The sequence below is a fragment of the Loxodonta africana genome, chromosome 21 (assembly GCF_030014295.1).
Source record: "Loxodonta africana isolate mLoxAfr1 chromosome 21, mLoxAfr1.hap2, whole genome shotgun sequence".
NCBI lineage: Eukaryota > Metazoa > Chordata > Mammalia > Proboscidea > Elephantidae > Loxodonta > Loxodonta africana.
The window spans coordinates 43768322-43793338 of NC_087362.1; the positions used below are offsets into that span (position 1 = coordinate 43768322).

At 47.5% G+C, this 25017-nt stretch overlaps 1 protein-coding gene across 1 annotated transcript; it reads left to right on the forward strand.

The window, feature by feature from the left end:
- The first annotated feature begins 12991 nt into the window (after positions 1-12991).
- LOC100673408 (C-type lectin domain family 18 member A-like) lies at positions 12992-24961 on the forward strand. The gene is made up of 11 exons (XM_064273782.1): positions 12992-13581; positions 15149-15388; positions 18749-18846; positions 19282-19403; positions 19602-19709; positions 20323-20415; positions 20766-20872; positions 21488-21617; positions 21943-22039; positions 23017-23108; positions 23631-24961. The coding sequence occupies exons 1-11, from the start codon at positions 13126-13128 to the stop codon at positions 23666-23668; spliced, it is 1581 nt and encodes a 526-aa protein (XP_064129852.1). The 5' UTR covers positions 12992-13125; the 3' UTR covers positions 23669-24961.
- The last annotated feature ends 56 nt before the right edge of the window (positions 24962-25017 follow it).

A 25017-nucleotide genomic window follows, 5' to 3' on the forward strand; every position in this document is an offset into this window, starting at 1 on the left:
GAATGTGTACAACAATCTGATCATCTTGTCTTCCAAGCCTGCTCCTTTCATTTCCAGTTTCGTGAAAAGTCAAGCAAAAACCCGGGAGTCATGTGGTCGCCCCACTCACCTCTCCTCCAACCTGCAGTTTGTCACTAGCCTGACAGAGTCTGTCTCCTCCATATCTCTTTGTCTCTTCTATCGTTCCATTCCCTGCTACTGCAGCTGCAGTTCAGAGTTATCACTCCTTACTTCGGTGATAATCTCTTAAATGATTTTCCTGCCCCATCTGTCATCCTGTCCTTACGCTGCCAGGGTCATCTTTCCAAAACACATCAGATCTGATCACTCACTGAGTTCAAGCCCTCAGGTGACTTCCTTTGTTCATGGAAAAAAGGAACAAAAGTCTTTACAGTGTGACTCTGGCAGAGGTACTCTAGGGAGCTTGTGGACCACGCTGCATGTGATACTTGGACCCCTGAATCCTGGTTCATTCTCCATCCCTGACTATGCCTGTTTCTTATCTAGCACCCTACTGTTGAACCACACTGAGATCCTGCTGTACCCATCCTTTGCTCATTAAAATGCCCTTCCTGGCACCTGTCCTGGTGTGCTTGTGGAAGTCTGGATTTAGAATCACGCCCCCTACCCCTCCCCAAGATGACCACCATGTCAGCGAAGCAGTTCCTTCCCCAAGTGAATTGGCCTCCTTTTGATGTCTCTACTGTACCCCTTTCAGATGTGTCTTGTTTTCCTACTGGTTCTGTAATTCCCTCTGAGGGGGACTTAGTCTTTTTGAAACTCCAACATCTAGTATTGTTCCTGGCATTTAATAGATAATTAAATGAGTGGGGGAAATCACTAACAAAGATTTTGTTTGCCAATCTGTAAAATGGGAATAATGCTGTAGTTGCCTCATAAGTAGATGTAAAGATCAGATGTAATAACCTACGAAAGAGAATGTAAGAAGCGCTCCTTTGGAACTTTACTACCTTTGTCCATAAAACAGGCCAGTAGGTGGCACTGTGGTATATTAATTGAGGTCTCCTGGGTTTACGGAAAAAAAGAAAAACCCAAACTCATTATTGTGGAGTTGATTCCAACTTATAGCAACCCTATAGGACAGAGTAGAACTGCCCCATAGGGTTTCCAAGGAACTGCTGGTAGATTCGAACAGCCAAGCTCTTAACTACTGTGCCACCTGGGTTTACACAACCCCTCCTATTGACATAGTTGTCACAATTAGAAACCCAAGTCAGACTAATAAAATTTTCCTAGGAAAGTCTATAGCTCAGTGGCCTTTATGCCATTTGCAGGACTGAGAAGAGGGTCCTTTTGTGTAGCCTCGAAAAAGGGATATCCCCTTTTCATCCAGCTGTACCTTTGCATTAAAGGATCTGTGGAGTTCAGGACCCTTATACACTTCAGATCTGGGGCATCATCTGCCTCAAGTCCCTCGGAATCCCAAATGAAAGAGTCGGCATCGTCACGGTTGGTTAAGAGCATAACTTTGGGGCTGACCTGGCCTTGTGAATGGCAGCAGTATATGGCCTTGTTAGGTTGTTTCCTAAGCCTCCATTTACTTGCTTGTGAACAATGACACCTACTTTATAAGGTTTTGTAAGGGTCAAATAATACATATAAAATGCTTGTCCCTTTGGAAATATTTTCAGTGCACAACAGCTGCTTTTTTGTTACTCTGCAAGGCGAACTATATGGCCTGGCAGCCTTGGATTTCCAGATTGTGGTGGGAGATGAGAAAACAGACTCAAGGAGGCTGACAGAGCTGCAGCTCAAGAAGCAGAGGATCCGTGCCCAGGCCAGTTAACCAGATGCTTGTGGGCAGGAGTTCCCAAGTGCCACTGGTGCTGATGTCTTTTTAACTGAGGCCATTATTACTTGTTGGTAATAAACTAACCATTTGGGCTTGGTGCAGACTTATTCCAGGATGCACCCTCTGAATTAGCAGCAGTTGTCTGAGTGCAATGAGCTGTCTTTCCATGTCCAGGATGTTCACCTCTGTGCATCACCTGTGAGCAGATATGCTCAAGCCTGTGGTGACCTTGGACGTCTGTGCTTTCCAGTTTCTTCAGGGCCTTGCATGAAGCTGGATATTTGTCCTTTATTCCCTCCGCAGACCAGCTGGTCCCTTCACCTGCTGTGTTCCAAACCTTAACTGGGTGACCAATTTGAATGTAACAATTTTGAAAACAACAGCAACTTCAAAGGGATGCTTGGCCTACAAGTCTCCTTCATCCCTTTTTCACAAGAGACCAACTCCTACAATCCTTGAGGAGCGAAGTCATCCAGGACCCTTGGCCACAGAACAAGATCTAGAGATAGGGTAGCCTGGACAGTCTCATCCCAGTAGGGGAAAACCCCATACTCCTGAGATGTTCCTCCCTTCATCTGCTGGCCTTTAAAACTAACGTCTAACCAAATCATGGTATGGGATAGTCTGAACGACGACAAGCCCTGCAGAACTTGAGTATTGAAAAAACAGGGTCCTTACACATAGTGGGAGTCTTAGAAGGAGAGAGAGGAAAGGGACAAAAAAAATTTGAAGTAATAGTGACCAAAAACTTACCATATTTGATGAAAAACAATGTACACATCCAAAAAGCTCAATGAACTCCACGTAGGATAAACTCTGAGATCCATACTTAGACACATAATAAGTAAACTGTCAAGAAAAACAGAATATTAGAAAGCAGCAAGAGAAAAACTCACACAAGGGAATAAATAGCTGACTTATCATAAATAATAGAGGCAAGAAGGCAGTGGGACAACATATTTAAAGTCCTGGGGAAAAAAATTCGACCAAGAATTCTATATCCAGCAAAACTGTCTTCCAGAATTAAGGTGAAATACATTCCTAGATAAAGACAGAGAATATCCTGCTAGCAGACATGCATATGAAAAATACTAAAAGCAGTCCTGGCTGAGAGAAAAAATGACACCAGACAGAAACTCAAATCCCTGTGAAGAGATAAAGATCACTGGTAAAGCTAATTACACAGGTGAATGGAAGACAGTATGTTTTTTACTCTTAACTGATTTTAAAAGAGCTGCACGAAACAATATAGAACTATTGTTGGGCTTGTAACATACACAGATGTAATCTATATGAAAACAATAGGACAAAGGAAGACAGAAGGAAAGAGCTATACCGGTACAAAGTTTCTATAAACTATTAAACTAAATTAGTATAAATCTGAAGCAGATTGATTTCAATTAAAATGCATAGTGTAATCCCGAGAGCAATCACCAAAAAACCCACAAAGGAATTTAAATGATACCTGAAAAATCTTTAATGAAAGAAGGCAATAAAGATACAAGACATAGAAAACAAAGAGTAGATTGGAAGACATTAATCCAACCATATCAATAATTATATTAAATTTAAATGAACTAAACATCCCAATCAAAAGGTGGAGATTTTCAGGGTGAATTTTAAAAAACATCAGGGTTAACTATATGCTGTCTAGAGGAGACAAATAGAATGAAAGTAAAGACTAGAGAAAGATAAACCATGCAAACAGCCACCATAAGAGAGCTGTGTTTGCTATATTAATTTTATCAAGACAAAAAATATTACTGGAAACAAACAGGGATGTTTATAATAAAAGTGTCAATTCATCAGGAAGATACAATTATACACTTACATGCACCTAATAACAGAACCCCAAAATACATGAAACAAAAGCTGACAAAATTGAAGGAAGAAATAGCTCAAAATACTGATTAGAGGTTTCAATAACCCACTCTCGATAATGGATAGAACAAATAGACTAAATCTCAGCAAGGATATAGAAGATATGAACAGCGTTACCTGCCAACTTGACCTTACATCTATAAAATATACCACCTATCAGGAGGATACACATTCTTTTCAAACACACATGGAATGTTCCCCAGGATATATGTAACAGCATATAGTACCTGCTAGGCCACAAAACAAGCGTTAATAAATTTAGAAGAATTGAAGTCACACAAATATGTTCTCCAACCCAGAGAGAATTAAATTAGAAATCCGCAACAGAAGGAAATTCGGAGATTCTACAAATATCTGGAAATTAAATAACATTTTAAACAACCCTCCAGTCAAAGATTAAATCATAGGGGAAATTAGAAAGTATTTTGAACTGAATGAAAAAAAAAAAAACAACATATCAAAATTTATGGGATGCAACTAAAGGAGGGCTGAGAGGGAATACAAGCTCTTAAAAGCAGGTTTCCACTCTCCTTTCCCAATCAGCTTAGTGCCAGAGCTCTGGGTCTGACAACACACTTGCTTGTTCTGGGCTCCGCCCTTTCATCTCCAATGCTTCATAAATGCCTGGTCCCGTATTCTCAGTAAGGATTAACATTATTCTTCAGGCAATGGTATAAGGCACAAGCTCTCTTTACACGTGACCTGGTACCACACTTCATCCCAGATGTAAATTTTCTTTTCCTAGCTCGGCCATGTTTGTCTTCTCCAAGCTGGCTTCCACATTTCCAACTGCAACTGCCTAGCCAGTCAAAAGCCAAGAGGAGCAGGAGAGGTAGACAGGGTACAGCCCCAGCCTCCTACAACCTCTAGCCCCAGAGCCCCTTAGCACTGACTAAGACAGGGGCAGGATCTAGAGACTGGAGGGCCTCTCCAACATCTTTAGCAGTCAGGAGCCTTCCACAGAGAAGCAGCCCCAACCTAAAAAAAGAAAGGGACCCCTAAAAACCCTATGCCGTCGAGTCGATTCCGACTCAAGGGAGCCAACCTTGGGCAACTTTGGTCTCCTGCCTGACTGTCCAACCCAATCTAAGGCCACAGGGCTGCTGACTCAGGTAGAATCTGCTTCTTATTTTTCCTATAGCTTAACCATTGACTTTTTGTGACTAATTTTTAGGATTTAATTTTTATTTTTATCAAGTGAATACAGACAGTTTTAAACCAAGTAATGCTACAAGGCTTATAATGATAACCAGGAGTTCCCTGACCCACCTCACCATTGCAAGTCTCAGTTGCAAGACTGTAAGCACTCCTAATTCTTACAGCTGTTTTGTCTGGTAGTTAACTCATTATTTAATTCGTACTTACACTGCTACTTGGTTTTTAAATTTCAAATATGCTGTACAGACTTGGAAGATGAATAGTTCTCATCCCACAGACACGCATCCCTTCCCCCCACCCCCCACCCCACACTTGCCAGCCATCCTTTCTCTTGGTTTTATCTCTTTTTTTGGGTTAAATCAATACTCATTGTTTTAACCACGTGAATACCATGTCATATCCTTTTTTTCAACATTTTATTGTTAAAAATTTCAAATGCACTGCATAGTTGAAAGAATTTTACCATACACACCTGAATACCCAAGACTACTAGATTCCGCCATTAACATTTTACTAAACTTCCTTTATCACATCTTTATTGATTTATCCATTCCTATAAAAATTTTTTTTTATATCATCCATTAATTCATCTTGTTTTTGATATCTTTCAAACTAAATTGTAGCCATCCGTACACTTCATCCTAAATGCTTTTCTTATAATATCTTCATCTGGTTTTACTATCAATATAATGCTGGACTCCTAAAACGAGTTGGCAAGTGTTTCCTACTGTTTGACAATTTTATTGGGATATACTTTACCATAAAATTCACCCACTGTATGTGAAAAATTCAATGATTTTTAGTCAATTTGTGCAGCCATCACTGTAATCCAGGTTTAGAACATTTTTATCACCCCCCAAAATTCTCCCATGCTTGTTTGGTCAATCCCCACACCCATCCCCAGCCCCAAACACTGATCTGCTTTCTGCCTCTAGAAATTTCCTATAAATAGAATCATGTAAGATGTAATATTTTGTGTGTGACTTCATTCACTTAGCTAAAGGTGTTTGAAGTTCATCCATGCTATAGCATGAATCAAGTTTGTTTTAGTGCAGAATAATACTCTATTGTACAGGTATACCATAGTTTATCAATTCACCATTTGATGGATATTTAGGTTCTCATTTTTTGGCTGTTATGAATGATGCTGTTATGATCATGTGTATACAAGGCTTTGCGTGGATATTTGTTTCCGTTTCTCTTACCTAGAAGTGGAATTGCTGGATCTTATGATAAGTGTGGAGCCCTGGTGGTGCAGTGGTTAAAACTTTGGCTGCTAACCAAAAGGCTGGCTGTTCAAACCTACCAGCTGCTATTTCAATACCTTATGGGACAGTTCTACCTTGTCCTATAGGGTCACTGTGAGCCGTAATCGACTCAACAGCAATAGGTTTTCGGGTTTTTTAATGGTAATTATATATTTGACTTTTTAAGAAACTGCCTGACTGTTTTCCAAAGTGGCTGTACTATTTAACATTCCCCCCAGCAATATAGGCAGGTTCCTATTTCACTACTTCTCACCAAAACTGGGTATTATCAGCCTTCTGGACTACAGTCATCTACTGGATATATAGTGGTATTTCCTTGTGGTTTTAATTTTCATTTCCTTGGTTATTAATGATGTTGAGCATCTGTTCATGTGCTTATTCTCCGTTCATATATCTCCTTTGTGAAACGACTATTAAAATCTTTCGCCCGTTTTCTAATTGGCTTTTTTGTCTTATTAGTTAGTTATAAGAGTTCTTTATATAGACTGCATGTAAGTTTTTAATCAGATACATGATTTGCAGTTGGGCAGTTGGAATCTAGGTGAAGTGTGTGTGAATGTTCATTGTAATATTCTTTCAACTTTTCTGTACATTTGACTTTTTTTAAATAAAAAAATTTTTAATTAAAAATAAAATAGAAAAATCAGTTGGATTCCTCTACACCAACAAAAAGAACATCGAAGAGGAAATCACCAAATGAATACCATTTACTGCAGCCCCCAAGAAGATAAAATACTTAGGAATAAATCTTACCAGAGATGTAAAAGACTTCTTATACAAAGAAAACTACAACACACTTCTGCAAGAAACCGAAAGAGACCTACATAAGTGGAAAAACATACCTTGCTCATAGATAGGAAGACTTAACGTTATAAAAATGTCTATTCTACCAAAAGCGATCTATACATTTAATGCAATTCTGATCCAAATTCCAACAACATTCTTTAATGAGATGGAGAAACAAATCACCAACTTCATGTGGAAGGGAAAGAGGCCCCGGATAAGTAAAGCATTACAGAAAAAGAAGAACAAAGTGGGAGGCCTTACTCTACCTGATTTTAGAACCTATTATACTGCCGCAGGAGTCAAAACATCCTGGTACTGGGACAACAACAGATGCACAGACCAATGGAACAGAATTGAGAATCCAGACATAAATCCACCCACATATAAGCAGTTGATATCTGACAAAGGCCCCAAAACAGTTAAATGGGGAAAAGATAGTCTTTTGAACAAATGGTACTGGCATAACTGGATATCCATCTGCAAAAAAATGAAACAAGACCCATACCTCACTCCATGCACAAAAATGAGCTCAAAATGGATCAAAAACCTAAATATAAAATCTAAAATGATAAAGATCATGGAAAAAAAAATAGGGACAACATTAGGAGCCCTAATACTTGGCATAAACAGTATACAAAACATTACTAACAATGCAGAAGAAAAACTAGATAACTGGGAGCTCCTAAAAATCAAACACCTATGCTCATCCAAAGACTTTACCAAAAGAGTAAAAAGACTACCTACAGACTGGGAAAAACTTTTTAGCTATGACATTTCCCATCACTACCTGATCGCTAAAATCTACATGATACTGCAAAAACTCAACTACAAAAAGACAAATAACCCAATTAGAAAATGGGCAAAAGATATGAACATACACTTCACAAAAGAAGACATTCGGGTAGCTAACAGATACATGAAGAAATGCTCACAATCATTAGCCATTAGAGAAATGCAAATCAAAACTACAATGAGATTTCATCTCACTCCAACAAGGCTGGCATTAATCCAAAAAACACAAAAGAATAAATGTTGGGGAGGCTGTGGAGAGATTGGAACACTTATACACTGCTGGTGGGAATGTAAAATGGTACAACCACTTTGGAAATCAATTTGGCGCTTCCTTAAAAAGCTAGAAATAGAACTACCATGTGATCCGCAATCCCACTCCTTGGAATATATCCTAGAGAAATAAGAGCCTTTACACGAACAGATACATACACACCTATGATTATTGCAACATTGTTTACAATAGCAAAAAGATGGAAGCAACCAAGGTGCGCATCAATGGACGAATGGATAAATAAATTATAGTATATTCACACAATGGAATACTATGCATCGATAAAGAACAGTGATGAATCTGTGAAACATTTCATAACATGGAGGAACCTGGAAGGCATTATGCTGAGTGAAATTTGTCAGATGCAAAAGGACAGATATTGTATAAGACCACTATTATAAGATCTTGAGAAATAGTTTAAACTGAGAAGAACACATTCTTTTGTGGTTACGAGAGAGGGGAGGAAGGGAGGGTGGGAGAGGGCTATTTACTGATTAGATAGTAGATAAAAACTACTTTAGATGAAGGGAAAGACAGCACACAGTACAGGGGAGGTCAACACAATTGGACTTAGCCAAAAGCAAAGAAGTTTCCTGAATAAACTGAATGCTTCAAAGGTCAGCGGAGCAGGGGCAGGGGTTTGGGGACTATGGCTTCAGGGGACATCCAAGTCAATTGGCAAAATAAATTCTATTAAGAAAACATTCTGCATCCCACTTCGAAGTGTGGCGTCTGGGGTCTTAAACGCTAGCAAGTGGCCATCTAAGATGCATCAATGAGTCTCAACCCACCTGGATCAAAGGAGAATGAAGAACACCAAGGTCACAAGGTAATTATGAGCCCAAGAGACAGAAAGGGCTACATGAACTACAGACTACATCATTCTGAGACCAGAAGAACTAGATGGTCCCCAACCACAACCAATGATTGCCCTGACAGGGAGGACAACAGAGAACCCCTGAGGGAACAGGAGACCAGTGGGATGCAGACCCCAAATTCTCGTAAAAAGACCAGGCTTCATGGTCTGACTGAGACTAGAAGGACCCCGGAGGTCATGGCCTGCAGACCTTCTGTTGGCCCAGGACAGGAACCATTCCTGAAGCCAATTCTTCAGACATGGTTTGGACTGGACAATGGGTTAGAGAGGGATGCTGGTGAGGAGTGAGCTTCTTGGATCAGGTGGACACTTGAGACTATGTTGGCATCTCCTGCCTGGAGGGGAAATGAGAAGGTAGAGGAGGTTAGAAGCTGGTGAAATGGACACGAAAAAAGAGGGTGGAGGAAGGGAGTGGGCTGTCTCATTAGGGGGAGAGTAATTGGGAGTATGTAGCAAGGTGTCTATAAGTTTTTGTGTGAGAGGCTGACTTGACTTGTAAACTTTCACTTAAAGCACAATAAAAATTATAAAAATAAAATAGACTCGTAACTGGTAGATACTTTCCTGGAGTTAAATGTAAATCTTAAAGAGACCTTATGGGGACCATCACAGCTCTGAAAAAATGAGCAGCTTCAGGAAGAGATAGAATGGCTGAACATTGTATAGCCTTTAAATACACAGTAAGAGAAGCTCTGCATGAGCTGAAGAAGGGTAGATAAAAATATGTGATAAAGCAAATGCAGTAAAAAGTAAAAAGTAAAATCTACATGGTGCATATAGACTCTATAATAGCCTCACCTGGGAGAAATTGCCTTGCAAGAAGGGGATGCCCATTCTTAAAACCCACACAACTACTCAGTATGCTGCAGTATAAAGCCTGGGTCCAGGAGGAAATTCCATAAACCATGTTGCAGTGCCCTGGTGAGGAAGTCCAGCCGAGGCTGTGATCCCTGTTTCACACCATTGGACACTTCAGCCCAGGGGTGGAAGTGACCTTCCCAGGGTCACACAGAGCATCTCAGAATCTAGGCCTTCAGAAGTCTGGTGTTTTACCTACTCAGTTCTACCTCTTCTGGCTGCTGAAGCTGGATACACCCTGCCATCCTCTTGTAGTGAACCAACAGAAGTTGCTTCACCCCTGGTCCTAACCCTAGGTATATACCCAGAAGAAGTGAAAGCGGAAATGCAAACAGAAACCTGTACGGCAATGTTCTTTGCAGCACTTTTCACAATAGGCAAAATGTCCATCAACAGGTGAATGGATAAACAAAATGTGGTATGTCCATACAATGGGATACTACTCAACCGTAAAGAGAAATGAAGTCCTGATGCATGCCACAACATGGATGAACCTTGAAAACATGCTGAGCGAAATAAGTCAGTCTCAAAAGGACAAATACTCTATGATGTCACCTATATGAAATAAGCAGGTATATATAAACCAAGATTATTAGTGGTTACCAGGGGTGAGAGGGAGGGGGAAAGGGAACGTTTTTGCTTAAGGGGCAGTGAGCTTATATTAATGCTAATAATTTGGAAAAGGATAGCAAGAAAGGCTGCACGACTTGAAGAATGTCATCAATGTTACTGACTTATGCATGTAGAAATTGTTGAAACGGCATATGTTCTATTATATGTATATTTTTACCACAACTTAAAAACAGAAAAAAATGTTGCTCTACCCCAAGCCCTAAAATGTGTTTTCCTCCCACCTGTCCCAAGTGCCTAGCATTGTGCTGTGTGGGAGAACTAGTCTCATTTGTCATTGAAGTCCAGGAGCAAGAGTTGGTTGTTTTATTACCCAGCATAGAACAAGGCTGTGGAAATTGAACTCGAAAAGATCCCTGATGTGAATTGAAGGAATGGGAATGTGAAGACAGAAAGCCTGGATTAGTTGAAATGGTACCATGTGCTTGCTGGGTGGCCTTGGACAAGTCCTTTAGACACACTGAGCTCCAGTTTCCTCATCTACAAAATTGACATCGCATCTGCTACCACCCAGAGTTATTGTGATGATTAAATTAAAATCACACTTGAAAGTGCTGTGTAAACTCTGTAAAAACAGTAGCTGTTATGAGGACTGCTGGGAGCTGGATGTAGTGACTTTGAGGTTTCCAAGGTCCTCCACTTGAGAGAAAAGGAACTCCTGAGGCTCTGGGTATCATGGAGGACATACAACACCAGGCTGGCTTAGGGGTGCTTGTGCCTGGCCTTGCCCCCACTCCCCAGTACCCACGATGATACGATGATATCCCCATCCCATCAGTGTCCGCCTGGGAAAGCCAAAGCCCACTTGTATCTTAGCAGAGTTTCCAAGGAGTTGACATTGGGCTCTGAGAGGGTGCTGGCTCAGGAGTCAGAGGTCATGCAAACTCCTACAAGAGGAAGTAGTTGTCTTGCAAGATTGTCCTTTGGGATGGTTGGATGAAGTTTGATCTGCCCTGAGAGGAATGTGGGTGTGTTAGTTATCCAGTGCTGCTATAACAGAAATACCACAAGTGGATGGCTTTAACAAATTCATTTTCCCACAGCCTAGTAGGCTAGGAGTCCAAATTCAGGGCGTCAGCTCCAGCGGAAGGCTTTCTCTCTCCATTGGCTCTGGAGGACGATCCTTGTCAGCAGTCTTCCGCTGAACTAGGAGCTTCTTCACACAGGGACCCTGGGTCCAAAGGACGTGCTATGCTCCTGGTGCTTCTTTCTTGGTGGTGTGATGTCCCCAATTCTCTGCTTGCTTCCCGTTCCTTTTATCTCTTGTAAGATAAAAGGTGGTATAGGCCACACCCAGGGAAACTCCCTTTACATTGGATCAGGGATGTGACCTGAGCAAGGGTGTTACATCCCACCCTAATCCTCTTTAACCACAGGCAGAGATTAGGATTTATAACACTTACGAAAATCATAAAATGGAGGACAACCACACAATACTGGAAATCATGGCCTAACCAAGTTGACACGTATTTTTATGGGACACAATTCAATCCATGACAGTGGGCATTTGGCATTTGGCTGTAAACAGCCTCTTTTTTTCTAAGAAGTGGGAATTGTGGTACAGATCTGCTTCACCTTATTCTAGCAGGATTAGGTAGGCACGGCCAGGCCCTGAAGCACCATGGGGGTTTGCTGCCCTCCCGCAACATCTCCTGTTTGTCTGCTGCAGACTTGTTCCCAGCGGAGCTGAGTCAGCCAAGGGCAGCACGTGCTCTCCTCCCTCCCTGCTTTGCCCCGTCCTGTCCCAAGGTCAGGTGGATGAGGGTGGGGGGGCACCAGAGCTGGGGTCCAGCCCCCCACACTGTGCTCGCAAAGATTGTCCTAAGACACCTGTTTTCCTCCCACAGGTGCAGCCCCAGTGCACTCCCCTCCAGCCCACTGCCCCAGGTTCCCCAACTAGATGCACCTGTCTGGTGTGCTATTACCACCTGCCTTTCAGTATGTTTAATTCATGACTGGAGGTTGGGAAGAGCTTCCCAAGAAAGGGAAGAACTCCCCTGGGTTCTTGCCCGGTTACTGCCCGCCCACAGGGCACACTGCCGAGGCCCCAACCTCTCCCCCAGGCCCGAGGCTGGCTCGTGGAAGCTGCCAAGGGGCTAAGAGGACACCACCTCAGCCAGGGCACAGCCACCACTCACTAATCCATAGGCCTGGAATGTCTGCGGGCCAATCAGCAGGGTCTTTGAGGGCTCCCCGAGGGTGCTAATAATCCTGCAATGATTAGCAGGGTCTTGGGGTCAGTGCACACTGCTCTGTCTGCTGTGGGCGGGGCAGGCAGGACAGGCCAGAGGCCGAAGAAGGGAGGCGAACCCAGGAGCTGTCTGTCTCCACAAGCCAGCACCGACAGGAGACTATTTGGACACACAGATTACTCACCAGCCTCCCTGCTTTGTCTGCCAGCCCAGCCCAGCCTGACTCCTCAAGATTGTGAATAGCTCCAGCCAGCAGGCCTGGGAAGCAGCTGGACTCTGAGCCCGCCGGGCCAGAGTGCCTAGCAGACCCATGCTGCAACCAACACCCTCCCCCGGGCCAGGGGGCTGGCGCCAACGGCCAGGCCTCCTGCCCGTGCTCCTGGCTCTCCTTGGCATCACCTGGGCAGAGATGCAGCTGTTCCAGCTGCAGGAGAAGCCAGTTCTGATGCCCAGAGGTAAGTGGGCTGCTTCATGAGGACAGGTGGAGGAGCTAGGAGGTCTGTGGAGGGTGCACAGGGACTTGTGGAAGCCAGTTCCCATGCCTGAGCCCTGGGCTGTGCCGGTGACTTTAATGATGGGCCCCTCAGGACAGTCCAGAGATGGAGAGGGAAGGTGGTCCTGAGAGGAAGAAAGATGAAAGTGGTGGGAGCAAGGTTGGGGGTCAAAGAGGTGAGGAACACCAGGCTGGAGCCCCAGAAAAGCCTCGATGGCCAAGAGGAGGCCCAGCCAGAGAGCTGCTGCAAGCCCAGGACCAGCACCCTCCTCACACCCAGCCCCATCCCACCAGACTCCTCCATCTCCCTGGCTCCCTGCCTTCCCATGTGCACCTACCATCCACCTCTCGGGTAGTCCTCAGGCCTGGCTTCCTAAGGTCAGGGTTGCACTCTCATCTCCCTGTGGTGACCTCCACCCAAGCCCTGGTCCCACTGCTCACGCGGGCCTCACCATCTCTCTCACCCCCAGCCTTGAGCCGGAAGGAGAGTTTCCTGCTCCTCTCCCTACACAACCGCCTGCGAAGCCGGGTCCACCCCACTGCGGCCAACATGCAGAGAATGGTGAGTGCCCCCAACCCAGGCCCCTGCAAAGGAGGCTAGGGGGCCACAGCAGGCACTCTTCCACCTGTGCTGGCGAGGCGAGGACAGCCAGTCACCTTGCCCACTGGGGAGATCATGGCCCTCCCTTGTTGCTGGGAGGCTCTGCAGCTTCATCCTCCCCAGTGCAGGAGGCTGGGCCCCTAGCTCACACTTGCCTGAAGAGCAGCTGGGTCCCTAGCTCACACTTGCCTGAAAAGCAGAACTCTTCCTTCACGTCCTGTTGCCACGGAGACCAGGAGACACGAAGGAGCCAGAGACTCCTCTTCCAATAAAGAGGAGTTTCACAAAGAAGTCCCAGCAGGATCAGAGGGCGGGAGACAGGGAAGGAGAAGCATCCTGCTGGGGTGGAGGGGGATTGTGTGATCATGGCCATTGCGAGGGGGCCTCTCCCAAGATCCTGCTCATTCAGTGATTCACATTTCACAGTGGGAGCAGGGGATAGGGTAGGGTTTTCCACCACCCTGATTGGGACTGTGCAGTTGGGGGCATCATCCTGGGGCTTGGAAACACTGGCCCCATAGTCTGGGACCTCAGCAGCCTCAGCAGATATTAACAGGCCTGAGAGCAGAGGGTGGGCAGGTTCCCCACGGCTGCCTCCCATAACCTCCTCTAAGTGTGGCTGGCAGTGGTGGCGGCGACCCTGAGAGCTCTGGGGTCAGTTTCCCAGGAGGTGGGGGTGGGGTGGGCAGGAAGGGAAGAGTCGCTTCTCCGACTTGCCCTTCCCTGCAACAGTTCTAACACCTCCCCAGCCCAGGCACTGGGTGGCCAGAGTACTCCCCGAAACAGTGGTCTGACTCCCTATACCCCATCAGCCCAGCTATAACGCCTGGGGTGTGGATGGCCCCACCTGGGGCCCTGCAGGCAGGGGGGACAGCTGGGATCAGCTGGTTAGCAGTTTGTACACTTTTTGTGGCCTTTTTGTCAAGGTCTTAAAAAGGGCATTTCAAAGCAAGATACTAGTGTGTCCCCCTGCCCTCCCCTGCGCCCCTCCCCCCCACACCTGTGACTCTGGCTGTAGGCACTCCTGCAGACTTTTAGGATTCCAGATAACCCCTTCTTAATACAAAGGGGAAATGGAAGCCCTTAGAGTGGTGTGGGGCTGCTGAGGTCCCCAGGGGAACCCTCATCAGAGATAAAATCAATGCCTAGTGTGGGTCAGTCCCAAGCTAATAAGCACCTTCCTCCCTACATCCCATTTATTCTTCACAACAATCTTGTTCTATAGGTACCTTATTGTCTCAGGTGGTCAGGTATCCAGCACCACCTGTGCTTTTCCCAGCACACCTTGGGAGAGCACTTGCAGGTCGTGTCTGATCCTCACCGGCCCCTGGGAAGTGACAGAAGCTAGCTCAGGGGGATTAGGCAGCCTGTCAGGTAGTACTCCTAGTCTAGTGCTCTATTCTCTGTGTGGGCTGGCGCCCCGAGGATGATCGGGAGATGGCTGGGGCTAAATCATAAGGTCTGGCCTGTCAGTCTCTGCCCCTTCACCCAGGGTCCCGTGCTGGTGTCTCTCTTTGTACAACCCCAGGACTGGAGTGAGAGCCTGGCCCGACTGGCTCAGAACAGGGCAGCCCTCTGCGGGGCCCTGACACCAAGCCTGGAGTCTGCCCCACATCACACCCAACAGGTGGGCTGGAATGTGCAGCTCCTGCCAGTAGCCTCAGCATCCTTTGTCGAAGTTGTCAGCCTGTGGTTTGCAGAGGGCCAGCAGTACAACCATGCAGCAGCTGAGTGTGCCCACAATGCCACCTGTACCCACTACACTCAGGTGAGTCAGTCGCAGGTCCAGGTAAGATACCAGCACTGTGGCCCCTGAGGCCAGCTGGGATCATCTCAGAAGAAGCTACACTTTGTCTAGAAAATACTTGAAAGCAAAATGGCTGCATTATAAGGGACACGCACAACTTTATCAGGTATTGCCAAAGTAATTGCATCAACTGTACTCCCACCAACAAACCAGTTCCTACTTCCCGGTATTGTCAGGCTTCTTAATTTTTACCAAACCCAAGACTGAAATGGCACCTCACTCCATTTTTTTAAATTTGCATTTTCCTGATTAAAGATACTTAACAAGCCCCCATGGTCAAGAACCAAAGGATCAATACGTGGCACAGTAGTGGGCCTCTGACCCCTGCTCTAGCCCAGCACTGTTCTGATTGGCAAGGACCCATACTCTGATGGTTGTTATATGTTTTGAATATCACTTCTGTTTACTTGTTCTAACGTGATATGAGGTGTGTGTATATATTGTGTTTTAACCTCACTGCTCAATTTGGTTTGCTAAGTATTATTTGATAGTGAAATTGGCCTCTAAATTGTCTCATATCTCATGTTACTCTTAGCTGGATTGTAGCATTGCCATACTGGCCTCATGAAGTGAGCTGAGGCTTTGCTTCATTTTCTATTCCCTGGAATTATTTCTGTAAGGTTTTTCCTAACTTCTCCTGTAAAATTATTTGGGCCTATTATACTGTTTGTTCTGTGTAAGTATGTGCCTATATTAGCAGATTTTTAACTACCGATTCAACTTTTAAAAACGGTTATAGATCGCTTCAGGTTTTCAATTTCTTCTTGAGACAGTTTTGCCAAACTCTATTTTCTAATCAATTATTCATTTTTTTGCACATTTTCCAGTTTATTGGCTATAATAATTCATGACTTGCCAGATATTTAAAACTAGGATTAAACAGATGTAAAAAATATATATTGTAAACTATGTCCCTTTTTTTAATTTTAAGTACTGTTTATTTGTGCCTTCTCTCTTTTATTCTTGATCAATATTCCCAGAGGTTTGTCAGTTTTATTAGTCATTTCAACAAATCACCATTCTGTTTGTTTCTATCCTGTTTGTCTTTTTTATTCATTTTTGCTAGTTTTTATTATTTTTTTTCTTCTACTTTGTTTGGTTTACACTATTCTTTTTTATCTTGACATGATTCTTAGTGTATTAATATTAAGTCTTTATTCATTTTTACTGTATGCATTTCAGGGTATAAACGTCCTTCTAGACGTATTCAGCTGCATCCCATAAGTTCTGATATTTAGTGTTTTCATTGTCATTGTCATTTAGGCCTAAGTGTTTTCTAATTTCCATTATGAGGTTGACTTTGATTTTGAAGTATATATCTAAACTTCCAAAACATGTTTTCTCTTTTATTTACTTCTAAATTATTTAAATTTTATTGCATTACATTCATAGAATGGGATCTGTAGAATATTGATTCTTTGGTATTTGTGGAAACTTGCTTCATGGCTTAGTGAGGGGTTAATGTTTGTAAAAGTTCCATGCATTTCTAAAAAGAAAGTACATGCTCTAACTGTTGGATGCATATGTATGACTATGAATTCATATTTCTCTGCACAACTCAGGCTCATATTTGTCATTTTTCGTGACTACTAGTTTGTTTAGCTGTTCCTTTGTATTAACTATGTGTGCTGTTTCCAAGTTGTCACTGATTCTGAGATTTTAAATTTAAGTTTTGAATACTGCTAAAAGCTATCCATTAGCTTTTGCTGCACAAAAAACTACCCCAAAACTTAGTGGCTAAAAACAATAATTTATTTAGCCTACGATTCTGGGAGCCAGTGATTTGAGCTGGACTCAGCTGGGAGGTTCTTCGCTTGGCAGGGCTCATTCATGCAACTGCAATCAGCTGCCAGATTGGCTGGGAGAGGCCGTCTAGAATGGCCACAACTGGCTTCTCTCTGCCTCATGTGATTGTTCAACTTCCAGCAGGCCAGCCTGAGCTTGATCTGTGGTAGCTGTTCTGAGAAAGAAAAAAAAATTTTTTTTTTTTTTTTTTTTGAGTGAGTAGAAAATGAAAGGCCTCGGGAGCTGGCTCAGCATCACTTCTGCTCATCCTATTGGCCAAAGCAACTCATAAGGCCTGCCCATATTCAAAGAGGAAGAGATTCTTCCTCTTGATGGAAGAACTACAAAGTCAAATTTAAAAGAATGGTCTACAGGGATAAGTGAGCTGCTGTGGCGATGTTTGTAAATCTGTCACAAGCCTCTCGATGTCCAGGTGTCTTTGTTACTAGGTGGAAACCCCAGGTTCTTTCTCAGCATGACTCATGTTGGCCAATAAACAAGAGACTGAGGTGGGAGAACATGAAAGTCACCTTTATTTCATTGTACAAGGAAAAGGAGTCAGTCAGAGCTGCTGCCGCCAAGACTGCTCCCCAAGGGCAAAGAGACAAGTTACTTTTAAGGGGTTTACAAATAGGGAGTTCACACAAGTTACCTGAGCCACATTCTTAATTATACTACACAGGCACAGTGGGGTTTACATATAACCTCCAAGCAAAAGTAGGATTCAAACACAAAGCTGGAGGTGGGAGGAAGCCCAGCAATGGAAGACAGGATTTTTAATGCAGCACTGTAGGGGGCTGTCTCATTTTGGTTATCTAGTGCTATTATAACAGAAATACCACAAGTGGGTGGCTTTAACAAACAGAAATTTATGTTCTCACAGTTTAGGAAGCTAGGAGTCTGAATTTAGAGCGCCGGCTCTAGGGGAAGGCTTTCTCTCTCTGTCAGTCTAGGCGAAGGTCCTTGTCTCTTCACCTTATTTCCTGGTTCCTTGGAGATCTCCATGTGTCCTGACACCAATCTTCCCCCATCTCTGCTTACTCACTTGTTCGTTTAATCTCTTTTATATCTCAGAAGAGATTGACTCAAGACACACTCTACACTAATCCTGTCTCGTTAACATAACAAAGACAGCCCATTTCCAAATGGCATTATAAGCACAGACATAGAGATTAGGATTTACAACACGTATTTTGGGGGGACATAATTCAATCCATAACACCAGGTTTTTCTTTTGCCACAGTCCTCCACCAGTTACAGTCTCCCCTCCCTTCAAGTGTCTGCTGAACCCTCACCTTCTCCACACCCCATCCTCCCCATTAAAGCCTCCCTAAACTATTCCCACCCATCCTATACCCCTGCCCAGCATAGCTGCTGCTCCTGAGGCCCACAGCAAGTTGAGGGAGCTGCTTGTCTGCTTGGTTTATAACAAAAGCTGTGCCTTCCCACCCCAGGCAGGCATCATCTGTGCTGCTGGCTCAGTCTAGGAGTGGGGGTGGCCCATGATGAGGTTCTAAGCCACTGTGTCTCTTGCAGCTCGTGTGGGCCACCTCAAGGCAGCTGGGCTGTGGGCGGCATCACTGCTCTGTGGGCCAGACAGAGATGGAGGCCTTTGTGTGTGCCTACTTCCCAGGGTAAGCCCCCACAATTGCAGGGTCCACCACCCTCTGCTGGGCCAACTGCAGTGGTGGGTAGGGGTGAGAAGGGATACTTTCACCTAGGGTGAGATACTACCCACCCACCCAAAAGGCCCTGACACCCTGATCCAAACCCTTGGTGGAGAGAAAAGAAGGAGGAAAGAGAGAGGTGTAAAAGTGGGCAGCACATAAGATTCTGACCATGCAGAATATGGCTTTTCCTCCAAAGCCCCTTCCTGGCAGTGCTAGCCTGCTTTCAGGGAATGTGCCACTGTTAGTGACGGTCATCTTTTCTTTCCTGGGAAACCTCCCTATCTCACCCTGACTCGTGGCTGAGCCAGAGGGAGCTGAGGGGTCATGCCCACCTTCTGCCCCTCCTCTGCCTCCCCCAAGGCCAGGCCTTTCCAGAACCTCTGGTGCTTGCTCTTACAGAGGCAACTGGGAGGTGAACGGGAAGACAATTGTCCCCTATAAGAAGGGAGCCTGGTGTTCACTCTGTACAGCCAGTGTCTCAGGCTGCTTCAAAGCCTGGGACCATGCAGGTGGGCTCTGCGGTAAGTGCCCCACCCTGCCTGCCTCCTCCCTGGGCAGTAGCTACATGAAGGGTTAGTATGAGTATCCTGGGGAAGGGGGTGTGGGCAGCATCCTGAGGGGGTGTCTTGGAAGACCTGGCCTTCAACACCCTGGGGAGGCAACTGCCTGGCCTGCTGCATAGAGGTCCCCCTCTCGGAGTTCCCTCCTCTTCTGACTAGAGGTCCCCAGGAACCCGTGCCGCATGAGCTGCCAGAACCACGGATACCTCAACGTCAGCACCTGCCACTGCCACTGCCCCCCCAGCTACACTGGCCGATACTGCCAAGGTGAGGGGCACCTGGAGTTCCAGAGCAGGACTGACTGCCTGGGGGACCCAGTGCACGTGGGTGACTCAGGTGGCCGCCAAAGTGGGAAAGAGGGAGGCTGATCCAGGTGTGTGCACATGGGCACACACACGTGTGTGTGGTACGTCCTGGACAGGGGCTGCGTATGCACTGATGAACAGGTTCCCAGAGTCTCGAGCGCAGGAGGGAATGCTGGCTGTGTACTTGCTGAGTGTGCACACTGCATGGATTCCCTTAACAACACTCCCTGAGCACCGACTGTCTGCGAAACACTGAGCTAGGCTGCAAAGGGGTCAGATTTGGCCCTTAGGCTCTGGGGTGGTGGGAAAAGGACAGAATTAGGTTTTTGTCCCACTGTCCCCTCTTCCCAGCTTTGTGACCATAGGCCTGTGACCCAAGCCTCAACTTGTTTCTCTCTACACTGGGGATCAAACCAAAGATGCGAACTGCAGAAGCCATTTGGCAGCCCTCGTGGGCTCCATCATGAAAGGGGGTTCTTGCTGTGGCTGGCCAGCCCCTGCACGTTCAAGCCTGTGAGGGGCAGCAGGGCCAGTGGCTGCAGGCTAAGCACTACCCCTCCTGTTCTGCCCCACAGTGCGGTGCAGTGTGCGCTGTGTGCATGGTCGGTTCCGGGAAGAAGAGTGCTCCTGCATCTGCGATGTCGGCTTTGGGGGAGCCCAGTGCGCCAGTGAGTCCTGTACCAGGACCCCTCCGGCGGTGTGGTGGAGCCCATTGTTCACCACTTCCAAACTTCACCTTCGGTCATGTCATACTGACCCCTTAAAACTGGCCGTGGTGGGGGTATCTGCACCACAGAAATGGGCAAATGCTACAGATACTGGGGCGGGGGGGGGTTGTTTGCCTTTTTAAGGAGAGTTGATTGTTACATATTTGCCAGCACCCACTGACTCCCACCCACTTTCCAGCCTGGAGCAGGTGGCCAGAAGAAGGAGTACTTTGAGCTCAGCTCTCTGGCAGGGTGGAGAGGATAATAATACCAAGGTACATACACACAAACTCAGGTCTCTCATCCCCCAGCCAAGGTGCACTTTCCCTTCCATTCCTGTGACTTGAGGATCGATGGGAACTGCTTCATGGTATCCTCGGAGGCAGACACCTACTACGGAGCCAAGATGAAATGCCAGGTGACAGGTGACCCCTGCCTCTTCAGGGACTCCCAGGGTCTCAAGCAAGGTCCTTCATGGAGAGACCCTGGACTAAAAGATGGTTCTTTGACTTCTCCTGGCCTCATTCTCTTCATTAGTTATAAAGCAGGAATCAGAAGGTTACATAATGAGCTGAGGGACCACAGGGACAAGGCCTCACCCAAGCCCCACCTAGGGGAGCTGTCCTGACTCAGCTCCAGCTGCAGGATACCATGCAGGATTTGAGTTCAGAGTGGCCAGACCTCAGCATTTTCTAACAGCACCAGAAATCCAGATTCTCATGTGGCTCTTCTTGATTTATTAACATTGGCAACAAATCTGAACATATATAAACATGGTGCAGGTGAAACAAAGCCCTTCTGTAGACAGGACCCTGGCTGGGTGCTGACTGGGCCCTGAGCACAAGAGAGAGGAGAGGTGGGCAGGCAAGAGGAAGGGGGACCCCAACTCTGGGAATCAGGATGGACAGCACTGAGCACTGCTGCCAGCGTGCACACATGCCTCCTCTCCTGTGACGCCATGGCTGCGGTGGGTAGTGAGAAGGGCTGCCTAATCCTGGGTCCCTGCCAGCCTGACCCAGGTTGGGGGTTACAGGGAAAGGGCGGGGTGCTAGCCCAGATCGAGAGTCAGAAAGTACAGGACATCCTTGCCTTCTACCTGGGCCGCCTGGAGACCACCAACGAGGTGACCAACAGTGACTTTGAGACCAGGAACTTCTGGATTGGTGAGTGCCTGACTTGTTGTGGGGTACAGTGGGTGGGGAGCCTGGGATGCCCCACCCTGCTTCAGGAACCCTGGGATGTGGAAGCCCAGAGCACCCACCAGCCAATGGTAAGGGTAGGGAAAGGACTTGGAGCCCAGGATGTGGTCAGTAGTCAGGCTGAGCAGAGGGCTGAACCCCTGGGAGGAGGGGCTTGGGTTGGGTGGGGGCTGGAAAGGCATGAAACGGCAGCCTCCAGGGACTAGGCCCTCCTCTCAGGGAAACCTAGGCTCTGAGTGGGGCTCGAGAATCTTGGGCAGTAGAGACAACTTTGGCTGCCCCGGCCCAGGGCTCACCTATAAGACTGCTAAGGATTCCTTCCGCTGGACCACTGGGGAGTACCAGTCCTTCACCAGTTTTGCCTTCGGACAGCCTGATAATCAGGGGTGAGTCTGGGATGCCTCCCTCCCTGGGGTCTACCTTCTGGCATGGGCCTGCCTGGGTAAGCCTCAGACTGCACTGAAGAATCGCCACCTAGCCTGCCACCTGGCTGAGCCACGAAGGGCCTAGGCCTAACCTGGTACCTGGCTGCCAAGGAAGTCCAGATACAGGTGGGCACAGACACAGTAGTGGGGGTGGGAGATGCAAATCAGAAAGCAGGACCCTGGCCTCCAGGAGCTAACATAAGAGGGAGGGAACCCAAGATAGCCCCCATCTATCCATCTGTCCCCATCATCCCCTCAGCATCCACCCACCCATCCACCTACTGTCCATTCACCCCCTACTGACTTGGCCTACATCAATACACCGATGCCAACATTCTTCCAGCCCTCCACCACAGTGCCTGTACCCCTGCATCCATTCATGCACCCCACCTGCCCACCAGCTATCCTGTACTGAGGGCATTCTGCTTCTGAGGTCCTGCCCTTGCTTCTAAGCCCAGGGATGCCCAGAGCAGGCACAGCTGGGGTGGAGATGGTCAGGCCCTGTGGTCACCGAGGGCCTCAAATATCTCCTCCAACCCTCCTTCACCCTTCTTGCCAGCATCCATGCCTGTGTCCAGCCCATGGAACAGAGAAAGTGGGCCTGACCTGGGCTTCTCCTGGGAGGGAAGGCCCACAGGACTTAGGCCTGTCTGTTCCCAGTGCTCCCCCACCCCCCACCCCTCTGCCCACTGTGGCTGCGTGTTGGCAGTGGGGTAGGCAGGGTTGTTGCTCCAGGGTAGGGGGTTTGCCGGACAGCTCCCTTCCTTCCCTGAGAAGAGCTGGAGAGTTCTGGGGAGCAGGGATGGGACCTCTGGGGACAGGCAGGGTCTGGCTCCCAGCAGATGCAGGTGGCCTGCTGGGGTGGGAGATTTAAGCTGCTCCCAGACTCTCATAATTCACTTCTCCACCCTGAGCACCTTGGCATCTTGGACCGGCAGGTTTGGTAACTGTGTTGAGCTGCAGGCATTGGCTGCCTTCAACTGGAATGACCAACGCTGTAAAACCCGAAACCGTTACATCTGCCAGTTTGGTGAGGGCTTCCCCACCACGGCCCACCTCCAGCCCCTGCCCCTGCTAATACCATGCTTGCTGGGGTACCCACTGGCCACTCCAGGCTGCTTGTGTATTCAAGCCACAGGTCCAGAGCATGTTTGAGCATACCTGGCTGCTGAGGACATCCTGCTTGGGGTGGAGGGGGGAGGTCCTGAGGCCCAGAGGGGAAAGATGGGCCCAGCATCACATAGCAAGTTCATATAGAGGCAGGACTGGAGAGTCTGGCCTGGGATTTCTCCAAGGTCCCTTTCCTTCTATCACTAAAGCTGCTGCTTGGGGACCTGTCTGGTCCCTTAGTGTTCTCTGATTCACTAGAACGCAGTGAACTATGGTGAGTGGCCATGGTGAAACCTGGCCCAGCACCAGATTCCAGAAGCATCTGCTAGAATGCCCTGGAGCTTCCACATGGGGCCATGGTACTCCTGGACTGGGTGCAGTAGATGCCCATCCTGACTGCCTGGGCTGCCCCAACCCTTACTCTGTTCTGCTTTCTTTCCAGCTCAAGAGCACATTTCCCGGTGGGACCCTGGGCCCTGAGGTCTGGCATCTCTCCTGCCAGCCCCTGGGTGCACCAGCCTTGCTTACCTGTCTGCCTGCCTGCCTGCCTGGAACAGGGGCCAGGCTACCACCACATGCCCAACAGCCAAGGGAGTCTCAGACCAGTGCAGGGAGTAGGGCAGGAGGTGCAGTGAGGCCAATAAGGGGATAGGGTACCAGCGGAGCCTGGCATGGGGGACAGAGCCTGGGGCCCCTCAGCCTTTTGATAGGGAAGATGGAGCTCAGTTGGGCCCCAATGCAGAAGCCAGGACCCGCCATCAGAAGAGGCCTGGGGCTTCTTTCCCATTCAGAACACACTCCATAAAGGATTAAACTAAGTTGTGAGTCGGCCAGGTTTGTGAGTGCTTGTTCTGAAGGGGACTTCTGAGAATCCAGCATGATTCTGGAAAGACGATGGAGTGTCCTACGCTTGGCTGCCCAGGGCCTCCTACCCACTAAGTCCCTTCTCTGCTCACGCGCTGGACCCAGGCCATCCTCCGGAAGTGAGGCAGGAAGCCACGCCTCTCTGCCTCAGTGAAGGGTCATTTTTCCAGCAGCTCCCAGGGCAGGCTGGGTAGAGACCGCTTTGAACTCCTGTGCAATCGTGTGTATCCCTGGTGGAGTGCTTTCCGACAGCCAAGGGTGAGGGTGGAATCAGAATCTGGAGAGTCCCACCCCTTGTCCAGCTCTTTAGACATTGTAGCTCACACCCTCATGTGTCAGGCACCGTAACAGCCCCTGACATCTATTAAACCCTCACACGTTCTCACTGAGGGAGTACTATCACTGCCCCCATTTTACAGTTGAAGAAACGGAGGCATAGAGAGGTTGAATAACTTACCCAAGATCACACAGCTGGGAATCAACCCAGTCAGTGTGGCTATAATTTAATCTTTCCATTTTCTTTGGGCGGTTCAGCCTGTTTAATGCGGGTGGGAGAAGCTCGTGCGCGCCATGCCTTAGGGCGCGGGCACACGCGGGGACACAGCCTTTCCCAACGATCTCAGCCACCTCGCACAGGAAGGGAGGCTCCAGACCACTGCTGAGATTTGCCCAAGGTCGCCAGCAAGGGCCGAACTCGGGCCTCCCGAGCCGGCTTGTGGGTGGTGGAGGGCCGTGCTCTCCCGCCTTGTCCCGCCGGGTAGATTCTGCAATCCCGCCCCAAGTTCTTCTCCGGTACACGTGAGACGCCTCTCCGCAGAAGCAGCGTCCGGGTGCCCCCGGGGCCCTATCCTTGCGCCCGAGTGGGCCCCCACGCGGAGTGACCACATCCGGGTGCGCAAGCCCGGTGGGAGACAGGCCCGCGCACGCGCAGCTCCAAGGCCCGGGGCCGCAGCGGCTCCACCCGA